Raw genomic sequence first — 24,736 nt, forward strand, 5'->3', positions numbered from 1 at the left:
GTGAGTGAGCTGCTCTGGTGGAGAAGGTAAAGTCCAGGGCAAAGAGGGGGGCTCAGGATGCACGATCGATACAACCTGAACAACTGCTTTTCTAGCTGATCTTCTTCTCAGATTACAAAGTTTTATGTCTTAGTGCCTGACCATTCTCACGGTCTTGTCTCGTGTGGAGTTCCACAACAGTTTGCAGATTTTAATAATATGGAGAGATTTAGCCATCCTTACACTATTATGTGCATTTCTATTCTTAAACTGTAGTTCTCCTGTACACTGCAACGAGAACCTCAGTCAATAATATTTATGTAAAACTGAATTTTTGTTGCATCATATGATTATATTTTAAACTTTTCATAAAATCATCAAACAATGTGTACCTAAAAAGCATTTTGTAAGAATTTTAAAAAGTTCTGTCCTATTGTCACTAAGTTATTCTTACTTTTTTTTCTACTGGATATGTGGTTTATATCTAGTATATATATATATATATATATATATATATATATATATATATATATATATATATATATATATATATATATATATATATATATATATATATATGATTTGTCTATTTGCTGGCTTGCTATCAGAAAACAAACACTAAGCTAGGCGATAGATTAATTAAATTCTACAATTACAAGTGATTTGTAATTTGTTCATTTATACCCCATTTTTGTTTAATAATGTTTTTCTATGCAGACTTTATGTATTGGTCTAATATTTGTATAAAGAAAGTTTGCATTTGCATTTACTCATTTAGCATCTTTTATCCTGCGACAACAACTAATGACAAAAGAAGAAACAGACTCAGCCTATCAAAGGTTCAGAGCTTGTGTTTTAAATGCTAACAAACCTTAAGCCAAGTCCAACAAGTAAAGCCACACAATGTTGTTTTAAAGCTTATTTAATTTAATTTTTTTTTTTAAATGCACTGTTCTGTTCTCAAGTCAAGCTGTTAAGCTCATTAGGCCCTGTGGCTTTTGTTTTTTATTTATAATATCTTTCACTTAAATTGCTGTTTCATAAAAAAATCTACTGGGAAGAGTTGCCATATTTCATATAAAGATTTTATGGCACAAACACGTTATTTAATTTAAAGCTTACTTGTTTTTATTTATTAAAAAGCCTAGCTTGATGTGCACTATTTTGTTTTTCTTTTGCTTATCTTATTGTCGTGATTTATAAAGTAATCTGATTTGTTATAAAAGCTTTTCTGGTAAAATAATAATAATAATAATAAAACAATAAACAACAATTAAACAGTGTTTAAGTGTCTAATCCTTGCAGCATCATATGTTACAAAAATATTCACAAAGACTATTTGATTTATTAAATAACTCATCTCTTATGCTTTCTTTCATGTTATGTGACAAAATGAATGAATGACTCGGATTAACTAAAAGATTCATTAATTCGCTCATGTGCACGTTGTGTAGTGCGAGACAAGATCAGTACATTTTTCGAGTCCTCTATCGAGTCGTTCGTTCACCGCATGAAAGACTACAGCCAAACATATGCATTTAGAGCCAGAAAAAGAATTGATCTGTTCACCTCTCGAGTCTTCGGGTTTGAATCATTCGTTCATCACGGGCCAATCATATGCGTTTAGAGCCAAAAAAAAAAAAGAATTAATCTATTCAACTCTCGAGTCCTCGGGTTTGAGTTATTCTGTCACGTGATGAACGAACGACTCAAGAACCAGAAGACTCGAAAGGTGAACTAATTATCATGGCTCCTATTGGCTCAAAATGGGGACATTGGTTAAGATTGTATGTGATTGTCATTGTAACGTAAACGCACCACTGACATTTGAAGACATGAAGAGGTGAGCTGAGCAAACAGACAACAATACCCATAGACAAAAGAGCAGGTAAACATTGAATTGTTATTTTCTTCTTCTTATAATCTATTTATGACTTATTTGTTGTGTGATGAGCCTTCTGGGCTAGTTGTAGATGTGTTTGGAAGCAATTCGTAACATTTTAATAATATTTTGGCAAATTTAACCAAATGAACGAAATGACTCGAAAAAAGATTTGTTCATCTCGATGAACGAGACTCAAAGATCCGAGTCAGTAAAATGATCCGAACTTCCCATCACTATTGAGTATGCGAAATTCTGTTGTACGCCACTGCGAAAAGGGGTGGGATTAAAGAAGATGATTAGACATGAATGGTTTCTCTCCAGTGTGGCTCATCATGTGTTGATTAAGGTGTGATGATTGGCTGAAACTCTTCCCACACTGAGTGCATGTGAATGGTTTCTCTCCAGTGTGGATCCTCATGTGTCGATTAAGGTTTGATGAAAAGTTAAAACTCTTCCCACACTGAGTGCATGTGAATGGTTTCTCTCCAGTGTGGATTCTCATGTGTTTACAAAGGTCTGATGAGCGGTTGAAACTTTTCCCACATTGAGTGCATTTGAATGGTTTCTCTCCGGTGTGGATCATCATGTGTCGATAAAGGTTTGATGAAAAGTTAAAACTCTTCCCACACTGAATGCATGTGAATGGTTTCTCTCCAGTGTGGATTCTCATGTGTTTATAAAGGTCTGATGAGCGGTTGAAACTTTTCCCACATTGAGTGCATTTGAATGGTTTCTCTCCAGTGTGGATCATCATGTGTTGATTAAGGGATGATAAGTGGTTGAAACTCTTCCCACACTGAGTGCATGTAAATGGTTTCTCTCCAGTGTGGATCATCATGTGTCGATAAAGGTTCGATGAAAAGTTGAAACTCTTCCCACACTGAGTGCATGTGAATGGTTTCTCTACAGTGTGAATCCTCATATGTTGATGAAGGTTTGATGAGCGGTTAAAACTTTTCCCACATTGAGTGCATTTGAATGATTTCTCTCCAGTGTGGATTCTCATGTGTTTATAAAGGTCTGATGAGCGGTTGAAACTCTTCCCACATTGAGTGCATTTGAATGGTTTCTTTCTAGTGTGGATCCTCATGTGTAGATTAAGGTTTGATTTTTGGCTGAAACTCTTCCCACACTGATTGCATGTGAATGGTTTCTCTCCAGTGTGGATCCTCATGTGTTTATAAAGGTTTGCTGAGCAGTTAAAACTCTTCCCACACTGAGCGCATGTGAATGGTTTCTCTCCAGTGTGGATCCTCATGTGAATCTTAAGATTGTCTTTTCTTCCAAAACACTTTCCACACTGAGTGCAGGTGAATTGATTCTTGTCTCTCCTTTTCAAAATATCATCAGTCTGTAAATGAGTTTTTTCCTCAATTTTAACATGATGTTCCTCCTCTTTACTCTCCTCATTCTCTTCAATTAGGTCTGAAAAAAAACACTAGTTGTTATCAAGTTTTAAAAACTCTCATCAAAAGCTGAAAAGTGAAAAGACACTGGAAACATTGGCTACACACACTGTAATTTTGATGCACAGTAATTGTAAAATAAATCAGATTATGATGTGTCCATTAACGTGTACATATTTAAGCAGATTCAATTCAATTAATCTTTATTTATCTAGTGCTTTTACAAAGTAAATTGTTTCAAAGTCGCTTAACATAGAAGTTATAGTTTATGGACTATGCACAAACTCTGCTGACATGGTTCCGGTAGAATATCAGTCAGGTTCTTTACGTCCGCATTGCGCGTTCTACAGCAAAATTTAATTTTGCGGCGAAACCTAAACGCATCAGAGGATGGCAAAGAAGGAAGATTTACTCCTAAATTTATGAGGATCTAGTGCCAGTGAATGTCCAGCATCATGAACACCATTATTGTTCAGTTCCAGAACCCAAAATAGTTTTTTAATACACCAGATCAGTCTGACAATCTCCATGAAGAGGTGGAATGACTAAAAGGAGACTGCTTCGATGCTGCTTTTAGTGCTGTTATAAGGTTCTAAAGGTACCGTTAAAAAATGATGTACTAGAATTTACATCATTTAGAATGTAATAGGCCAATAACAGTCTGAAACAAATGTGTCAAGCGCAAGTATTTATATGCAAAACCTAATCAGAGTACAATTAAAAGCATTGAAAAAGTCTTAAATTTGATAATCTTAAATTAAGGCTTTAATAGCCTTTAATTATTATACAAAGTCTTGGATTTCATTACAGAGGTCCTAATTTATTTATTTATTTTACTTTTCTAAGATTAAGTTCATACATTAATTGTTTTAAAACATCTATTTCGTAATACTTTAATATGAGGAATAAAAGACTACTTATTGTCAAAACTCATTCCTAGGAACTTTACCTTTTTCACAACTTGTATAGTTTCTCTATGTAAAAAAAATCCTGATCTAAATGCTTAGACCTTTAAAAAACAAAAATGCATGTATACAGTTTTTTTTTTATTTAGAAAAATTAAAAAAACATTTAAAACTGACCAGTCATATATTTTATTTATACATATTTAAATTTGTCTCTTGATTGTATACATATTTTTTCCCTTTATAACAAATACATAAATCATCTACATATAAACTACAAAATATATTATTCCCATTAACATTTACAATATTATTAATTTTAATACTAAATAGTGTTACTGATAGTATACTTTCTTGGGGCACTCCTGATTCTCATATATGCTATATATGCTCATATATTCAGATAATATAGTTTTCATACGCACACGAAAAACTCTATTGAATAAAAAAAAAAATTGCAATAAAATTAGGCAAATTTCCTCAAACACCCATCTGGTGTAAATGTTTTAAAATACCATACTTCCTGGTAGTGTCAAAGGCCTTTTCCGGATTAAAAAAAAAAAAAAACTGCTTATATGTGTTCTTTTTTAATAAAACCATCTCGTACAAAAGATTCTAATCGTATAAGATGGCAAAGAGTACTTTTCCCTCTTCTAAACCCACAATAATATTTATTAATGATATACTTCTGTTTTTTTTTCGTTCCATTGTTTTGCAAAGGCAACTGGTAAGTGCTATTGGACGATAATTATTTAAATAATCTTTTCCTGGTTTAGGTATTGGTATAATAATAGCTACTTTCTAAAAGGATGGTATTTCTCCTGATTTGCAGATATTGTTAACCCGACAAGAAATGCCATCTAAAAAGATGACCTGCTGTTTGTCCAGTCAGGAACATTGAAAAACATAAATATACAAATAACAATGTTATTCTGGAACACCGTTTGCGAACCAAAACGTTTGCGAATGTGAAACGTCTGTTAATGAACATCAGGTATAGCATGAACAGTGTGAAAGGAGATTACAGATAACACAGGATTCTGTTTCTTCAGTGTTAGAATGACGCGGAGTTAATAATTTCAAGAGTTAAAAGCTCTACAAATACTCAGCCTCAGCTCTCAGAATAAACAGAGCACAATGACAAACAGTGACATACATAAATTGTCAATCATATCATAGCAGTGACCTGATCTCATATGTTATTGTTTTAGAACTTACAATTATTGGAGAAATGACCAGGAATAATAAACAATAGAAAACAGTAAAACTCAAGGGCGAACTGGCCATAGGTAGACATAGGGACATTTCCCCTTGGTCTGACAGTCATCTGATCTGCTGCCACCGTGATTCTGGCCCGCTCTGCCCCCACTTATCATGAACATTGCGCTTCACTCCCCATAAATAATTTAGTAATAGGAAATTAATCCTTAACAAAGTATGGAAGTGTGTAGTTATTGTAAAGTGTTACCAAATTATCTTTTGTCTTAGACCTTTAGACCTGTCCTACCTCCCTGACTCTTTATCCCTCCTTTCTGCTTTATAGCCATGCTGAGTGAAAGTAACACCATCATCAAATTACATGAACTTTACATAAACTATGCAAAACTCGCTGTGTGCCGACACTTCTGCACAAAAGGCTGTTAATTCGGTTTCATGGCGCATGAGCGACGCTTAACTTTTTGGCGTGAATGCAAACAACCGGGATTCACACAGGAGCATGTGTGAGTTGCTGGTTTTCTGTACGCATGCATCAGTTTGCTTTCACAAGCGATGTTTCAGTTGCACATTGAGAATAACAAACTCGCAAAAAATGCCAAATGTAAATGGCCCCTAATGTCTTTATTTTGAGATTGCCACTCTTAATGAATACATTTGCATAAAGTAATCGTATATAAATGCTTTCACTAGGGGACTTTTTTTTTTTGCCACCCCCAGGAAAATCCCACCCTGGGCGATCGCCCACATTACCCATGCCTAAATCCACCACTGGTATTGCTAAACGTTATTGTTCCACTATTATTTGTTTGTTTTGTCTCACGTCGCCCCACAACATCATATAGTTCAGAATACTGTACAATGTTTTATAATGATTAATTATTTTAGAGTCAATTTCATTCAGCATGTTTAAAATTGGGGCATACATGTTTTCTGACATACTTTAAACCAGGGTTTTTCAAATGGCCCAGATTTTGTATTTGTCCTATCAAAAAAAATATTAGAATAAAAAAAATATTCTTTTTTTGGATATTTCTTAGCAAAAGATTTTAAATGTGTAAAAAAGCAAGCTTTACTTGTATCCACACACTTTTTTTTTCCAAAATAAACTTTCTTTAAAATAAAAAAAATATAATAATAAATAAATGTTTTAAAAACTATAATTAACCAAATCTATGCACAACAATCGGTCCAGGTCGATGTCCTCAGCAGTAAATACATGGAGCACGTTTAAACAAATGATATTGTAAGGAAAATAATTACACCATTATGATAAATAGGAGTTAAAATGACCTTTTTGAACAAAAAAGTTGAAAGTTTTATTGAGATGGATTGTTGGTGATCGTATGGGTTTTGGCCAGACAGGGTAGCAAAATATGAACAAAGAAAAATAAAGACTTTTAAAAAAAGATTTTAAAACCTACAACACAATATTTCAGTAAATTTAGGACTTTTTAAGGCCTAAAATTTAGATTTTGGAATTTAAGACAATTTAAGACCCTGTGGAAACCCTGTTTAAACAAAATAGCCCTGGAAATTAGTTATTATAAAAATGTTGTAATTCTAATTCAGATACTATCTGTGAGAACTAGTAACAACTACTAGAAACAAGTTTAATCCCAAAAGGTTAATTAAAAAAGGGGAATTGTGATCAATGTGACATATGCAAGTGGAAAGTACTAAGCCAACACTATCACTGTAATAGCAGATATCTTTTATGAGAATACTGTGGGTCAAATATTGTCAGCTCAGTTCAACTTTTTTAATTTATTGTTTTTATGTATTTTATATAGTGCCAGCGCTCAAGGACGCTTTACAAACAGTAGGAGAACAAGAAAAGCAATAACCTTAAGAAGGTAGAGAAATGGGAGACTAATAATACATAAAACAATGACAAAAGACATGAGAACAAGTGACAATGAAACTAGTTCCTGTCTTTCAATGAGTTAAAATATCTGAATGAGGATCAAATGACTGAGTTGGTCTTTGAGAATAAAAACCAACCTGTTTGTTCCTGTGGATCTTCCTGTTTGACTGTGAATGTTTCTTCAATCTTCACATCTTCACTCTCCTCTTTAATAAACGCCATCTTTATAACAGTGTGGAGATCAGTCGCTTCAGCAGGAGTTTTTCTCTGTGTTTGGACACTTTATCCTGTTTAAAATAAATAAAACAATGAACAGAAACAAAATAACTTCTCTTCAACACTTGCTTCAACCGTTTATTTATTTAATTATAGAGTGATTACCAAAAAGAAATCAGTTAAGTCTGAGCAAGAAACAAAAGCCACAAATGAGCTGATGAAACCTAGTACTCCATTTCATAGAGATAAAGTTGGTTTTATATTCACACGTTCGTTCATTTAGAAGTCTCTGTATTGTTTACCATGTTACTTTGAATATTCGAAAGGAATTAGCATGCAAGTGTGGCTTGAAAACAACATTAACACTGTTTATTTGACTGTGACCAATGTTGTACTTTGATAGTCATTGAGTGCTAATATGATTTCGCTATTTAGAGTTTGCAAATAATACTTTAAAGAAATTATATTATTAAGGGGAAAGTCTGAATGTATAAATATAAAACCAACTTTACCTCTATCTCCATTTCTTATATATAGTGATGTATACTTCGAATTAAATGACATGATGCTACTTAATAAATTAAACCTTCATTAAAACACTTATTACACACTTTACTGTTGTTTTATTCAAACTTTAACATTTTTTCTTAATTGTTTTGTTTGTTGTATTTATTTTATTGTCTGCTTACAGCAACGTTGTAGCACTTATTTGCATGAGACAAGAATTTACTCTTGTGGACAAATAAAGTTTATCCTATCTTATTTAAACAATAGGCCTTACTGTGAGTAAAATAATACTTTGTTGTATAAAGGGTTCAAATTATATTGTCAACAGCAGGTACATCCAGCATTAAATGAACAACCTGAAATTGTAATCAGTCGGTTTACATCTGTGTAAAAGCTTTAAAACAAACCTTTCTCCAGTTGAATAACAGTGCGGGAGCGGCGCAGCCTTATGACATCACACCAACACACCATAATAAAAGTCTTTTTTTTTTTAAAGCTTTTTACCACCTATTTGTATGTTTGAATGGGCAAACATCAAATTCTCCAAAATGCCTGCCAGGTTCCAACCTATATATGTAATAGGTTGAAACTTATTTGGGCTACAGTCCATTTGTAAGGATAAAAACAATATTTAACCAAATAAACAAACAAACAAATAAATAAATAAATTGTTGTAAAGAAACTTGAAACTTGACTGAAGAACTTAATACAAAGTTGAACAGTGCATCCACACATGTTTAGATTTTACATTTTATAATGTTAGCAATCAGATATTATTTGAGTGTAAATTTAGCATGTGCAACTTAACTTTTCCGACATAAAACAACAACTGCACTTACTCCTGTAACTTGTTTGCAACAATGAAATTTAAATATCTGTGTCACATATTCATTTAAATAAATGGCTCATCATCATGTGCAGTCATCTTTATTAATAGCTGCCTGACCATTAACTGAATAGGACCGTTTTACATATATGAAACCTGTTAACAGGTATAGCTGTTCATGCCAATACAAACTTGATAACCTAAAGCATATTACATGAACAGGACCTGCCTAACATCTCTTAAAACAAATAAGCATAGCGTCTATATCAATACATACGTGATTGCCCAGATCATTACAATCACTACATCTGAATGGTGCCTTTTAGTAACCATAGTTGTTCACCAATACCAGTTTAATACTTGAAATAATTACACATATGTGAGGCGTCACAGTGGTGCATTGGGTAGCACGATCGCCTCACAGCAAGAAGGTTGCTGGTTTGAGCCTCAGCTGGGTCAGTTATCATTTCTGTGTGGAGTTTGCATGTTCTCCCCGTGTTCACATGAGTTTCCTCCAGATGCTCTGGTTTCCCCAAAGTCCATAGACATGCTGTATGCATGTGGTGTTTGTGTATCCCAGTAGTTGCAGCTGAAAGGGCATCTGCTGCGTGAATCATGTGCTGGATTAGTTGCCTGTTTATTCCACTTTGGCGACCCCAGATTAATAAAGGGACTGAGCCATAAAGAAAATGAATGAATACATGAGTAATACCACACGAGTAGCAGTGCTATCAGTTTTTGTATTTCTATTTGTTGTAATGGCCTGTTGTTATTGCAATAAAAAATGAATAAATAAAGTTTAAAAAGCAATGCAATGTGGCTGTATATCAGCAGTGGTGGAATGCGTGTGTTATAGTGTAAACTTGGCACTCGAGAATGATTGTCCCTCTACCTGTTGTTTCAATCCCCTAAGAACATTGCTAATTTTCAGAACGCAAATGAAGACACTTTAGATGAAATCAGAGAGCTCCCTCATCTGTCATAGACAGCAAGAGTCCCGAGATGCTCAAAGTCCAGAAAAGTACCCAAAAACATTGTCAAAACCTGTGACGTGACTTTACTGGTTCAATTGTAATCGAGTTCCAAAAACATTTACTGTGCCAGAAAATGTTGAAAAAAGCAGCCATGTCCAAAATATAAACTGTTGAACCATGCAGTGGCTGTTTTTGCTCCTGTATTCTCTTCATTTCCATTCAGCAGAAGAAACTCAAACAGTTTTGGAACAAATAGAGGATGAGTAAATGTCAGAATTGTATTTTGTATGTGAACTACCCCTTTACTGCTTCTGTAAGTAAAGGTAAATTAAATATTACTGAAGATATTGCTGAAGAATGGCAGGAAACATGAAACACAAATAAGAGACGACAATTCATGTGGAAAAAATAAACCCTATATAGGCCTATGAAGTTGTAGAAAAAGAAAAGAAGAGGTCATAATTATGAGGATGAGATTAAGACTCAGATATAGTAGTAGGCTAATGTGTACACTGTAAAAAATTGCTGTTAAAAACGGTCAGATTCTACAGTAAAATAATGTTTTTTTACTAAAACAGTAATATTCTGTTAAAAACAGTGCTTTCTGGGTAACATTTTTGTTTTCGAGAAAGTAACCAACTGCAGAAAACTGTGAGCTAACAGAGTTCAGATTCGATGTTTTGAAGTCTGTGTTTGAAATCACGCTTTGTGTCCTTGTTCACTATTTCATACACTAGTTCACTAATATAGTTCACCTGACAGAGTTAATGAACACTAATGAGTGAATTCAGACACTGATGAACACCTGCTGTTAATAATTACAATTACTGAAAAAAATAAACAAGAAACACAAACAGTGACTTGAGTTACAGCATTAAATAAAATAAAATAAAACAGCTTCAGTCTCGGCAGAGGATCATTAAACAACTCCACAAACAACAGCAGACACACACTTATTACTGACTGATTTGACTTCCATACTATTCTCATTGAGATCCAACAGAAATTAAGGTGTTTTTTGTGTCACCGTAATGGAGTGAGGGGCTGATTTAGTTGGGCTCTTCACCCTTGAACTCATTTAAGAAGACTTTCCAACTGCTGTAATACAGAGTTTACAAAACGTTTGTATTATAGCAATAAAGTTGGGAAGTCAATAAATAGAGAAATCTATTTATCTGAAATTAGTTCTGATAAATGTTTTGGTATAAATCTGGAAGAAGGGACACATTCAATAGATTTTATGCTTAGTTGCAGGTATTAATTTAATTAATGAGAAGTGGAAACAGATAAAATACCTCCGTAATTACTTAACAGTTAAGAAATAACATACAAAAACAGTTCAGTTATGACAAATACACACTCAGACCTCATGAATCTGACCTTGTATCTCAACAATGGTAACAATTCAAATGTTTCATGCTGCAATGCATGCTGGGAGTGGCACTGTACAAATATCCCAGCATGCATTGCGGTACAAATAAATGTTGTATAATGGTCTCACAGTTTTCTTTATTTGTGTTTGATTCTGCTGTTGTTTATGTTTAGACTTGCAGTTTCCTGTTTGTAAGTTAAACTGTTAATTTTGTTTTCACCATTATTGAGGTTCATATGCTGATTATTGATGTCTCTTTGAGTGCGATTTACACCATAGAGCAGTGTTATTGTCCAAGATATTCTTAAAAACTTCCAGAAATCATTGCCATATATATATACACATATAATGTAAAACAATAGATTTAACATTGAATAGGAGCAGTACATTTTATTATACTAAATGAGAACAGACTCTGCCATTTAACAGCAACATGAACATCACCAGATCTTATTTAGGTTTTTGGCTGGCTTGCCACAACAAAGGAGCTTTTCAAACAAAGTTCTTAACAATTGCAGCAGCCAAGATATATAAATGTTAAAAATGACAGGGCTAAGAGCCCAACTAAAGCAAACTCTGTTCTCCATGATGGTGACGTAAAACTTTAACTTTTTCTCAAGAAGAACTTTAGTAGATGTTATACAAAAATACATGTATTAAGTAATAAGTGTAGCTGGTGATGATGTTTGTAGAGTTGTTTAATCATCCGCTGATCATTTAAATGATTTAATCATTTGTTGTTCTTCAGGTTATTTCATTATAAAGCTGTGACTAAAGTTTTGTATGTTCTGTTCTTGTTTTTTCCCTTCAGTATTTCTTCATTTGTTCATTGTTAATCCTCAATTATCATTTAATTAGTCAGTTAATTAATGAATTTACTTCAGCTTTGCTACATGTTTCTTGAACACTCAGTAGTGTGGACACTTCAATTAAAACTGAAGTATATGCTCTGGGGTTTAAAGGGTTAAAGGTGTGAGAGGTAAAAACACAGTGTAAAAATGTATTTTAACAGTAAAATACTGTTAATTTACACAACGGAAGTAGACTGTAAAAAAACAGTATATTGCTGGCAACCACAGCTGCCAGTAGATTACTGTTAAATCAAGGAAAAAACAGTATTTTACTGTAAAACCTGAAGCTAATTTCTTCTGTGTGTCACCGTTGTGGAGGAGAGTAGAGCCAGTGTATGAGTTAAAGATGAACAATGAGCTGCTGATGTTATTCTGCATGTTTCTTTATTTAAAGATAGCAGCTGTTTAGTTGCTGATGCAGTCAGAATCTCTCTGGTGATTCCAGATTTACATGTATGTGTGCTGTTGTGAAAAATAAGACATTAGAGTTAAACTGAACTTTTCTAATTAACTAAAATAAGTTATCATTATAAGTATGCTTCTAAGCATATATAGCACATTACTTCATAAACTCATTCAGCAGTTGACCAAGTTGAGGCAGTTGCTTTCAGTGAGCAAAATGAGTTCACTTGAGTATTGTGTAAATCAATGTAGTCCATGTATTTTTACAGCAACATACTGTAAAATAACAGTACATTGCTGGCAACTGCAGCTGCCAGTATTTTACTGTTTTTTAACGAGACAATTTTTAACAGTGTAAAAGTCTTTCAGTAAACAATCTTTAAAATCACAAAGCTTTCCTTTTAAATTGACATGTATGATTTTTTCATTCCCACATTCTTCCATATTTTCTATTCTTGTAATCCATTCTTTTGGTATGGCACCTTTGACCGTTTCAAGTTTATTTTCTATTTCCTTTACACTGTATTCCTCTTTAGCTTCTTCCATTAAGTCGACTATATATTGCTTAGTTAAAAATCCCTTTTTGAATTCATAAAGAACATCCCTTATTCTTAAAATCCCTACATCCATCCATTTTTTAAAAAATAGTTCCTTCCCTTCTTTTAAAATACTTTTATTTAAAAACAAAGGTTGATTTAACAAGTTTTCTCTTCCCTTTACTTGGTAAAATACTCCGTCTAAAAATTTCCCCCATGCACTTAAAATTTCTTGATAAAACCCTGGTAACTTTTCCGTCATCCAGTTTTTTGTTTTTAACCAAAGAATGTCTTCTCCTAAGTTAAAATTGCCAACTTTGTTTAAAAAATATTTCATAACTTTTTTCCATTCTGTTGAGTTCTCCTCTTGTAAAAGCTTTTTAACTATTTTGATTCTAAGACAATTCTTCCTTTGTTTAATATCCATCAATCCTATCCCTCCTTCTTCTGTTGCTCCAATTATTGTATTGTACGCAATTCTTGGGGGTTTCCCCTCCCATAAAAAATCTTGAACACACTTTTTCAATCTCCCTTCTATCCAACATGGCATTTCTGTTACATATAATTTATACCACAGCTTTGATGTCATTAAAACATTTAAAATTAAGGCTTTCCCCTTTAAGCAAAGTTCTCTCATCCTCCAGAAATTTAATCTTGATTCTATTCCTCTTATTAGATCATCCCACATCTTTTCTGTTGCTTTTCTTTCATTTTTACCAATTAAAATTCCTAAAATTTTCAGCTCTTCTACTTCTCTAAATTGAAAACAATCTGTTAAAATATCTGCTTTACCAAACCTCATATATTGTGTTTTATTTTCATTTATTTTGCTTCCTGTTCCCTTACAAAACTCCTGTACTTTTTTCATGGCTTCTTTTACACTCTTTTTCTCCTTCACTATTATTGTTGTATCATCAGCATACTGGTATATTTTTCCTTCATCCTCCTCTTCTTCTATTTTTATTCCTTTAATTTTAGTTTCTTGTTTTATTGCTAACCCTAAAGGTTCTGCGACTAGGGAATATAATAGCGCTGAAAGAGGACATCCTTGTCTAATTGATCTTGTAATTTTAAAACAATCTGTTAAAAAACCATTGCATTTTACTTTTGTTAAAGCCCCTTTATATAAAATTTTAATCCAATTAATAAAATTCTCTCCAAATCCAAATGTTTTGAGTACATCAAATAAGTAAGTATGTTCTACTCTGTCAAAAGCCTTTTCAAAATCTACACTAATTAAAAAACCATTCATCTTCTTTTCTTGTATATAATCTATTGTGCTTTTAATACTCATTGTTACATCTGCAATATCTCTCCCTTTTATTGCATATGCTTGGTTTGATTTAATTAATTTAGGCATCACTTCCTTTAATCTATTCGCTAAAACTTTTGCTAAAATCTTTAAATCTGTATTTAACATTGTTATTGGTCTATAATTTTGTAATTCAGTTTTTGCCCCTTTTCTTTTATATATTAACTTCATTAATCCCATCCCCATTCTTTCATTCATCTCTTTACATTTAAACATTTCTTTAAAAACTTCTTTTAGTATTCCTTTTAAAATATCTTTAAAAACAATATAAAATTCATTTCCTATTCCATCTATACCTGGACTTTTCTTTTTATTTAGTTGATTTATTGCAATTTCAATCTCTTCTTCATCTATTTCTCTGTCACATTCTTTGTTGTCATCTTTTTCTAATTTTACTTTTATATAATTTAGAATCTTCCTTTCTTTTTCTTCATCAATACCTTTTGCTTCAAAAAGATCTTCATAAAAATGTTTGATTTCTTCTAGTATTTCTATGTTTCCTTTCACAATTTTTCCATTTCTCCCTTTAATTTCCTTTAGTATTCCTGCTTTACCTCTTTGCTTCTCTAAATCAAAAAAGAATTTTGTGCATTTTTCCCCTTCTACTGTGTATTTAGATCTGCTCCTCAACATTGCCCCCTTATATTTGTCTTCTTCTAAATCTCTTAATTTTTGCTCTATTTCTTTGATTTTTTCAATATCTTTATTTTCTTTGTTTAATTCTTTTTCTAAGGATTTTTTAACTTCTTTTTCTGTATACTTTTTACATCTTTGTAGTACTGCGCAATATTTGATTGTGTATTTTCTTATTTGGTATTTTGTGTTTTCCCACCATATCCTTTTATCTTCATCATACATTCTATTTTCTTTTTCTTTCTCTATTATTTCTTTGACTTTTTGAACATAATCTTCATTTTTTAAAATGGTTGTGTTTAAAATCCAAGTTCCTGGTCCTTTTTGTATGTTATCTACATTCACTTTAAAATGCAAGAGCTTATGATCACTAAAACTGTTCTCTTCATACTGTATGTTTTCTATAAAATTCTCAATATTCCTAGTACATAATATAAAATCTATTCTTGTTTGACATATAAAATCTCCAACTATTTGTCTCCTTGAAAACTCTCTTTTTTCTTTGTTATTTTCCCTCCATATGTCTATTAAATTATTTACTTTTATTAGCTCCTTTAGTTCTTTCCTTGCGGTGTCAGATTTAAAAACCATTCCATCTGCCATGTCTTGTTTATTAAAAACTGTATTAAAATCTCCTACCATTATTATTTTTTTATATCTCTCAATTACCTTATTTAAAATCTTAAAAAACTCTTTTTTATCTTTCTCTTCCGTAGGTGCATGTATATTGGCTATAATCATTTCTTGTCCTTCATAGTTTACTTCTATCACTAAACACTTTCCATTATTGTCTTTATACACAATTTTTTTAATATTAAAAACATCTTTTTTTATTAAAAATGCCACCCCTCTTCCAGATTTGCCATCACCATTGTTATATAAGATATTCCCCTCCCACTTCTTTTTAAAATCTTCCATTACATAATCTTTCCAGTTTGTTTCTTGTAATACTATCATGTCCTTATTTTTACATTTTTCTCTTATTTTCTCGAATTTCCCTTTTTCCATCATACCTCTTGCATTAAAAGATACACATTTTAAAACCATTAAAAGAAATAAAAATAAAATTAAAAACCTAAAAATCATTATTACTCATCATCTCCCTCCATTTCCTTTAACACTTCATATCTGTTCATGTTTTTCATTCTTGTAGTCAATTTTCTCTTTGTACTTTCTAGATTAGGTTTAATCTTTAATGTCCTTCTTCGAATTGTTCTTCTCTCCTCTCTGTCCATTTTAATTTCTTCTTCTCTTCCAATTTCATTACTTTTTTCTTCATTTCTTTGTCCAGTCTTCACCCCGTTGTCTCCACACATCTGAGAATTGTCCATTGTTTCCATTTCTATGTTTTCATTATCCTCTTCTTCTCTTTTTTCATTTTCTTTGAAAAGCGTTTGCCTCTCCCTTTCTTCCAATATCAGTCTTTCATTTGCTTCATTTTGCATTTTTCCTCTCTCTTCTTCATGTCTTTCTTCACAAAAAAATGTCATCTTCATTATTCCTCTTATGCATTTTCTTATCCTCTTGAATTTCTTTTCCATTTTGTTTCTCTTTCGGTAAGTCTTTTGGTTGTAAAACTCCAGCTTGTTCTTCTCCTTCATTTTGTTCTACATTGTTTACTTTATGCACTTGCCTGCTTATCTGGTTTCTTTCTTCTCCTTCCTCTGCCTCCATCCAACATTCACATTTTGCTAAAATTTGGAGGCATTCCGGGCATTTAATTGCATCACAGTTTCTTGCAAAATGTCCTCTTTCTTCGCACTTAAAGCACCTAAAGTCTGGGCAGTCCTTCATCACATGCTCCGGGCTCATACACAGCCTACAAGTCTTAACTTGGTGGCTGTGCATCACCCGGAAATATTGTGGTCCTTCTGCCGTTTCAAACTTCGTGCTATATGGAAGCGAAGCCACCTCCTTGGGAAACCGTGTCTTAATGAACCTTGTCCCATCCTCAATCTCAGTGCCCGGATATGTCCTCCTTTTAATTTTTGATAAGGGGCTAACACCCCATCCATCCAATTTTTCTAATATTACACTATCCTCCAGATAAACAGGCAAGTGCATAAAGGAGACAACATAGTCTCTGTTTTGTAACATTTTAACTTCACAGTTCTCTTCATTTATTGTTAGTCCATCAATCAGTTTGTCACAAGTTTCTTCCTCTTCTAAAGTTATTTCATATTCTTTGTCCTTTCTCGGTCTTATTGCCAAAATTCTCCCATGTCCACATTTTTCTGTTAACGCCTTAATAATGTCTGAAACTCACCTCTTTTACTTTGTCCACGTTTAGTATTACAGTTGCTTCCTTCAAGTACTTCTTTCCTCTCCTTTCATGTTGTCTTTCCTGTTGCTGATTTTCTTGTCGTTCCATGTTAGCCATGTTTGTTTCTCCTCCTTGTGCTGTGTTGTTTCCCATCTGTTTTCCCTCTCGTACTCCCGTGTCGTCTCCTCTTTCCTTTTTACCATCCATCTCTGTGTTATTTTCTCCTCTTGTTTTGCCCGAAAGTCCAGTGAATTTGTCCTTTGTGCTTTCCATTGTCCCAAAAAAATCCAAAACACGGTACTGCGGTGTGGCTCCCAGGAGACAGCTCCTGCCAAGTTTGCATGTCAGGATGGCCGAGCGGTCTAAGGCACTGCGTTCAGGTCGCAGTCTCCCCTGGAGGCGTGGGTTCGAATCCCACTTTTGACAAACCGAGCCTGCGGCAGTGCGTTTTCTTTAACTCTCTGCCCCCATGTCCGAATGATACAGTAACACTGACAAGGCGCCGCATCACACAGGCTTTAATGCAAGTGCACCGAAAGGGGATCAAAAAAATTGTTCTGGGATGGCGTTGGTTTTTAAGGTTTGCAGAGGCATTTTTTTTTGTCAAATCCTCGTACAACGTCAAATCATGACATTTGACAGATCCACGCCCTAGTATCGTGGATCATCCAGGGAGCAGAGAGCCGATTGAGAATGTGCATAAAAGCAAATCTGAATGTTTCCGCCCAGTTTCTAACAGGAGACCCTCCGCTTGTAAAGCCATCGTGATAACCACAGGAGCCTCCGGTTAGGGTGAGAGCACTGTCTTGTGGTGCTATCGCAGAGAGACTGAAAGTCACTTTCCACAATGTTTTCATTCAATGTTCTACGCTGGTTGAATCACCTTCCCATTCCCACTCGAATTAGGGATACACTGGTATCCTTCAAACGACAGCTAACACCCATCTCTTCAGAGCACACCCGAACCCAAGGGGAATATCCCTCTCCCTAAAGAAAACGAAACTCCTACTCCAGCACTAAATTCTCTGAGCACAAACAAATTACTTGGGATAAATAGCCCTTTTTCGTATGCATTGCCTCGTCTTGTTGAATACCTCCACTATTGTATGTCGCTTTGGACAAAAGTGTCCGCTAATTGTATGCTTCCGCCCAGTTTCGAACAGGAGACCTTTAGCATGTAATGCAAACATGATAAACACTACACTACGAAAACCAATAGGCTAGTGCTGCTTCAAGTATTTATAGTCTTTTTTTTTATAGGGCTGTCTTGTACGGTCTGCACCGTGGAGGGCCAGCAAACGCACTGGCCACCTGCTCATGCACAACACAAAGCTAAAAGAAATCAGATTCTACGCAAGTTTGCGACACCGCGAGGGGAGGTAAACACTGAGATGAATTCAAACTTCTAGCCTCACACCGCTCTCAGTACTCAACAGAAGCATGATTTGACAATTGTCATAAAAGCCAGTGGTTGTTTCCGCCCAGTTTCGAACTGGGGACCTTTCGCGTGTGAGGCGAACGTGATAACCACTACACTACGGAAACCTTCAGGCAGAAGAAGCAGATAACCCATTTTGATTGGGTGCCTGTTGACGATCATTGCTGGGGGCGCAGTGGATGCTATTATTTTTTCGCGAAAAGAAGAGCACTGTTTCTGCTCGGTTTCGAACCGAGGACCTTTCGTGTGTAAGGCGAATGTGATGGCCACTACACAACAGAAACCCCACAAGCGCTTTCGCCAGCGAAGTTAGGCCTGCAAGGATAAAACAAGGTGTACGCTTATGTCAATCAACCAACTCAGCCTGACAAGCTCCCTGCAGGTATTAGGGCCAATTTACAATCCGGGCCCAACACAGCTGTACAGGTCCTTGCGAAATGTCCCCTTTCGTCACATTTGAAGCACCTGAAGTCTGGGCATTCCTTCATCACATTTTCTGAGCTCATGCATAGTCGACAGGTTTTTACCTGATTGGTGTGCATGACTCTAAAGTGCTGTGGCCCTTTTTGGTGCTGTATGGTAAGGAGACCATCTCTTCTGGAAATCTGTTTTTTACAAACCTTGTTCCATCTTCTATGTTTGTGCCTGGATACAATCTTCCCTTAATGGTAACACTTTATTTTGATGGTCCCCCTTTAGATAGTCTGTTGAAGTTGAAGTTGAAGTTTGAAGTTGAAGTTACTTTTCAAGTTCTTATCTGTTTACTCTCATCTGGGTAGTATCTTTAGATTGTCTTTTAAATGTTCTTAGGCAATCATTACAATTTTTACAACACGTAAACATTTAATAAACTTTTAGTAAGTTGTGTTACCAAAATAAGTTCTAGATGGTCAACAATCTATCAGTAGATATGCAACAAATCCTCAACATTTATTAAACTTTTAATAAGTTACATGCTACCAAATTAGGTTGTAGTGTATTACAGTGTATTAGTAGATATGCAACAAATCTTAAACAAGTTTTCAGAACATTTACCATCAAGATTTTTTCGTTGTCATTGTCTGGATGTAGATAATGTAGTCTGCATAGACTTTCAGTAAACATTCAGATGCCTATTAGCAACACAAAATAATTTAAAATGAACTTTAAACAAATATAAAGTTAGGGTTAGGTAAAAATTTCATACATGCATTTGCAAAAGTCTTCAACTAACTATTCGTTGCATTTAACCCAACTTTCAGTAGACAGTTAGTGTAGTTTAAGTTACATTTATCTGCTCATCTGTTGTCACACTAGGCCCATCAATATAAAGTGAAAAATTAAGAAATGCTGGTGAATGACTGTAAGGAGCCAACATCACAGACAGCATGGTTACTATTCTGTAAATGTTCAGCAGATAGTCAACTTACAGGTAGTAGCAACACTGATGCAAATATTTGAAGATAGACACAACAGCAACTGCTTTTATGTATTGTATTGCTGTCAAAAAACAAAATAAACAGCCCAGGTAATTAAGCTGAGGAAAACATTCACTTCAGGACAACTAAAAACAATTGTTACATTTGGAGTGTTCAGATGCAAAACCTTTAATTGCCATATAACATTCATTCATTCATTTTTTTTAAGTTTAGTCCCTTTATTAATCAGGGGTTGCCAAAGTGGAATGAACTACCAACTTATTCAGCATATGTTTTTATGCAGCGGATGCCCTTCCAGCTGCAACATATTACTGGAAAACAACCATATACACTCATTCACACACTCATACAAATTAGCCTACCCAATTCCCCTGCACCACATGTTTTTGGACTTGTCGGGGAAACCAGTGTAGTGAATTAGCAATAACATGTTATGAGGTAGTGTGATCGCTAGAGGGGTTCCTTAGCTAATAAGAAGCCTTCCACTGAGAGTTCGACAGAGCAGTGTGTTGTTGTCCTAGCCGGATGCACAGCATGTTTTTGTGTGCAGCATCTGTTAAATAAACAGCCTCAAATTACATCCATCCTGCCTCCAGATTCTACTGCTTCATAGAATATTACATAATTGGCGACGAGGATTTAAGGAGTGGCGTGTCAGAGGACATGATTGATTGCTGAGAAAGGCTGGAGTTAACAGATCGCTCGACATCACTGGCAGAGTATATCGGCGATTATCAAGACAAAATGACTTCACTGGTGGGGACGGTGAGTCCTTTTGATAATGCATCGCAGTTATGGGATGAATATATCGAAATGCTCGAATATTTTTTCCAAGCCAATGGAATTGACAGTGCTGAGAAAAAGAAAGCGGTGCTGTTAAGTGGTGTTGGGGCATCAACATATAGTTTATTAAGAAGTTTGATCTGCCCTGAAAAGCCAGGAGACAAAACTTATGAGGAGCTGGTGACTGTGCTAAAGACTCATTACAACCCTAAGCCAAGTGAGATAGTGCAAAGATTTAAGTTTAACTCATGTACACAGAAAGATGGTGAGACTGTTGCTGATTTTGTGGCAGAACTGAAAAAGTTAGCACAGCACTGTGAGTACGGGTCTACACTTCCACAAATGCTGCGAGACAGACTCGTCTGTGGAGTAAACGACGACCGAATGCAGAGAAGGCTGCTATCGGAAGTGGAGCTAACTTTTGAAAAGGCACTGACAATCTGCCAGGCAATGGAGTCTGCAAACAAGAATGTGAGAGATTTGCATGGATTGTTAATGGAGGACACAGCACAAACCATGAAGTCATTTAAAGGACCGGCAGCAGTGCATAGAGTGTACACATTTGAGAAGAAGGGTCGACAAAAAGACACGGTGTGTTACAGATGCAAAGGACAACATGCACCAGAGGAATGCAAGTTTTTGAATGAGCTCTGCCATAAATGTGGAAAGCGGGGACACATCAAGCGCGTATGCAGGGCAAAACAAGCTGCTGGGGGGCAAAACACTCCATTCAAAGGACTAAAAGGAGAGAAAAAAGAGAAAGGTAGGAGGACTTATCTCGTTAGAGAGGAGGAATGTAACGAGAGGGAGGACACCAGTGATATTAACACAATATACAGTGTATCCCAAGTCCAGCCAAAAGTGGGCCCTATAACACAGAAAGTGAGTGTAAATGGCATGGAAGTGTACTTTGAAGTCGACACGGGTTGTGGAGTGACAATTATCAGCAGAGGGCAATATTCTAAGTTGTGGAAAAAAGCAGACATGCCAGAATGGAGACCCTGCAGTATGAAACTAAAGACCTATACAGGGGAAAGGACGGAAGTGCTGGGTTAAGCTACAGTAACGGTGGAAATCCAAAATGTAAAAAAAAGAAATGACAATGGTCGTGGTAGATGGAGAGGGGCCTAACTTGTTGGGGCGAAGCTGGCTGAAAGATTTTGGGCTGTTGCCACAGCTGGTAAATCAAGTAACAGCAGTGCCGACATGGAAGATAGCAGATGTGTTAGATAGACATGCAGAGGTGTTTAAAGAAGAGCTGGGGCAACTCAAAGGCACCACAGCTAAAATTCATGTCAACCCCGAGGCCCAACCACGATTCTTTAAGCCCAGACGTATTCCTTTTGCAGTCAAGCCCTTGGTGGAGGCTGAGCTCCAGAGACTGGTTGAGGAGAAAATTATTGAACCAGAGCAGTTTGCGGAGTGGGCAGCTCCTATCGTGCCGGTGAGGAAACCAGATGGCTCTATTCGAATTTGTGGAGATTATAAACTCACAGTAAATAGAGCATCCAGTGTGGAACAATATCCCATTCCAAAAGTGGAAGATTTGTTCACTCAGTTAGCTGGAGGTCAGAAATTTTCCAAACTGGACATGAGCCATGCGTATCAGCAAATTATGCTGGATGAAAGTGCAAAGAAATATGTCACTGTTAACACACACAAGGGACTGTACACATACTGTAGACTACCTTTTGGGGTGGCATCAAGTCCAGCCATTTTCCAACGCACCATGGAGGGAATTCTCCAAAACTTGAAGCACGTTGTGGTGTATTTGGATGACATATTAGTCACAGTAGCTAATGATGAAGAGCATCTGAGGAATCTGGAGGAGGTTCTGAGGAGACTAAAATCTAGTGGATTGAGACTAAAAAGGAGCAAATGTGAGTTCCTGGGAGAGGAAGTGATATTCCTGGGCCACCGCATCAGTGCTGCAGGTGTGCAGCCAGTCGCAGAAAAGGTGCAAGCGATACAGGAAGCCCCCATTCCACAGACAGTGAGTGAACTGAAGGCTTATCTAGGCTTGTTAAACTATTATCATAAGTTTCTGCCCAGTCTGTCCACAGTGTTGGCACCCTTGCACAGGTTGTTGAAGAAGGAAACAAAGTGGACATGGGGCTCTGAGCAGGAAGAATCTTTTGTGAAGTCAAAAGAGCTTCTCCAGTCATCTGCTTTACTAGTGCACTACGATCCTACCAAACCTCTTATCTTGGCGTGTGATGCTTCGCCATATGGGGTAGGGGCTGTTTTGTCTCACAGGATGGAAGACGGGACTGACAGACCAATAGGATTTGTATCACAGACATTAAATGCAGCAGAAAAGAATTACTCGCAATTGGATAAGGAGGGTTTGGCCGTCCTGTTCGGGGTAAAGAAATTCCACACATATGTGTATGGCAGACCCTTTACCATTGTGACTGATCACAAGCCCCTGATAGCACTGTTTAATGAGCTCAGAGAAGTGCCACAGATGGAATTTCAGGAATTCATGAGTCGTAATGGCATCAAGCACATAGCCACAGCACCATACCATGCAGCTTCTAATGGTTTGGCAGAACGAGCTGTGCAAACGTTCAAGAGTCTGATGAAAAAGAGCACAGGAGATTCCATTGAGGCCAGGCTAGCCAGAGTGTTGTTCAGTTATCGAATTACACCACAGTCGACTACGGGGAAATCAACTGCAGAGCTGTTTTGTGGACGTAAACTGAGGTCTACCCTGGATCTTGTTCATCCTGACTTTAAAAGTCAAGTGCAAAACAAGCAATTGAAGCAGAAGTGGTATCATGATCTGCATGCAAAAGAGAGACATGTGAGTGTTGGTGAAAATGTGTATACCAAGAACTTCAGTTTAGGACCTACCTGGATTCCAGGAACAGTGCAGAAAAGGACGGGACCCTTGTCGTATACCATCGCACTTGGTAGGTAGTGCGTCGGCACATTGATCAGGTGAGGACCAGACAGGTGGCATCTCCGGCTGAAACAGCTGTGGGGTTGGATACTTCCTTGCAAGAGTTGGAGGAGTGGCCATTGCCTGAATCAGTAGACCCTGTACCATCAGGGAACAGTGTTGGACAGCAGGCAAGTGGAATGACACCCAGGGTCACTGTGTCAGGGACTGTGAAGGCAGAGGAGCAGCCGGAACTCAGAAGGTCTGCGAGGACAAAGAAGTTGCCCAGTTACTTAAAAGACTATGCTTAGAGTAGGGGTGAGTTCCCCAGCCACAGGGCAAGAATGCGTCCTGGAACTCACTGGGATGGAGGCAGTCTACCCGAAGTCCCTAGCTTAGACTGTGTAAAAATAAAAAAAAAAATCATAATGTTGTTAGTATATTTGATTAAGTTGTTAAGGGACTATTGTTATCAGGGGGAAGGGGATGTAGTGAACTAGCAATAACATGTCATGAGGTAGTGTGACCACTAGAGGGGGTCCTTAGCTAATAAGAAGCCTTCCACTGAGAGTTCGACAGAGCAGTGTGTTGTTGTCCTAGCCGGATCCACCTCATGTTCTTGTGTGCAGCATCTGTCAAATAAACAGCCTCAAATTACATCCATCTGCCTCCATATTCTACTGCCTCATAGAATATTACAGTCTAATGTAAAATTATGCCAAACTAGCTGATACAACATTTTTATTAAGGCTTTCACATTTTTTAAACAAGATAAACTATTTGGTACCATTTTTTTGTTATACCACATTAACATCCATGTAATATTTCCCTAAAAATTAACTTAAAATGGATTAAAACCTAAAAAAAAAATTACTTGGTCCTCAAAGTAGAGAATGCATGCAAGTAATTTGATTTTATTTTTGAAACTAACACAAAAAAATGAGTCACGTCATTGACCTATATATATATATATATATATATATATATATATATATATATATATATATATATATATTGAAACAGTTATGAATACAATTGTATTATTAGAGCTAATATTTATTGTA

General features: G+C 35.8%; 3 protein-coding genes, 1 long non-coding RNA gene and 3 other non-coding genes across 9 annotated transcripts in view; 2 read left to right on the plus strand and 5 right to left on the minus strand.

Moving 5' to 3' along the window:
- LOC137490940 (uncharacterized) overlaps positions 1-24,736 on the minus strand; it is a 627,578-nt gene that overhangs the window by 120,476 nt on the left and 482,366 nt on the right. The gene's annotated exons all lie outside the window — the stretch shown is intronic.
- The window catches only part of LOC148682145 (uncharacterized), a 208,802-nt gene that overhangs the window by 57,476 nt on the left and 126,590 nt on the right, over positions 1-24,736 (minus strand). The gene's annotated exons all lie outside the window — the stretch shown is intronic.
- On the plus strand, positions 560-2,774 carry LOC148682147 (uncharacterized). Its single transcript, XR_015943008.1, has 3 exons — positions 560-2,072; positions 2,140-2,270; positions 2,354-2,774. It is a non-coding gene; the product is annotated as an uncharacterized LOC148682147 (long non-coding RNA).
- LOC137490938 (uncharacterized) lies at positions 1,883-8,441 on the minus strand. The gene is made up of 3 exons (XM_088650507.1): positions 8,388-8,441; positions 7,395-7,544; positions 1,883-3,289 (listed from the first exon to the last, which is right to left on the minus strand). The coding sequence occupies exons 2-3, from the start codon at positions 7,477-7,479 to the stop codon at positions 2,148-2,150; spliced, it is 1,227 nt and encodes a 408-aa protein (XP_088506633.1). The 5' UTR covers positions 7,480-7,544; positions 8,388-8,441; the 3' UTR covers positions 1,883-2,147.
- Positions 17,493-17,575, plus strand: trnal-cag (transfer RNA leucine (anticodon CAG)). The gene has a single exon. It is a non-coding gene; the product is annotated as a tRNA-Leu (tRNA).
- On the minus strand, positions 18,622-18,694 carry trnav-cac (transfer RNA valine (anticodon CAC)). Its single transcript has one exon. It is a non-coding gene; the product is annotated as a tRNA-Val (tRNA).
- Positions 18,799-18,871, minus strand: trnav-uac (transfer RNA valine (anticodon UAC)). Its single transcript has one exon. It is a non-coding gene; the product is annotated as a tRNA-Val (tRNA).

The sequence above is a fragment of the Danio rerio genome, chromosome 4, assembly GCF_052040795.2.
Source record: "Danio rerio strain M-AB ecotype USA chromosome 4, GRCz13ab, whole genome shotgun sequence".
NCBI lineage: Eukaryota > Metazoa > Chordata > Actinopteri > Cypriniformes > Danionidae > Danio > Danio rerio.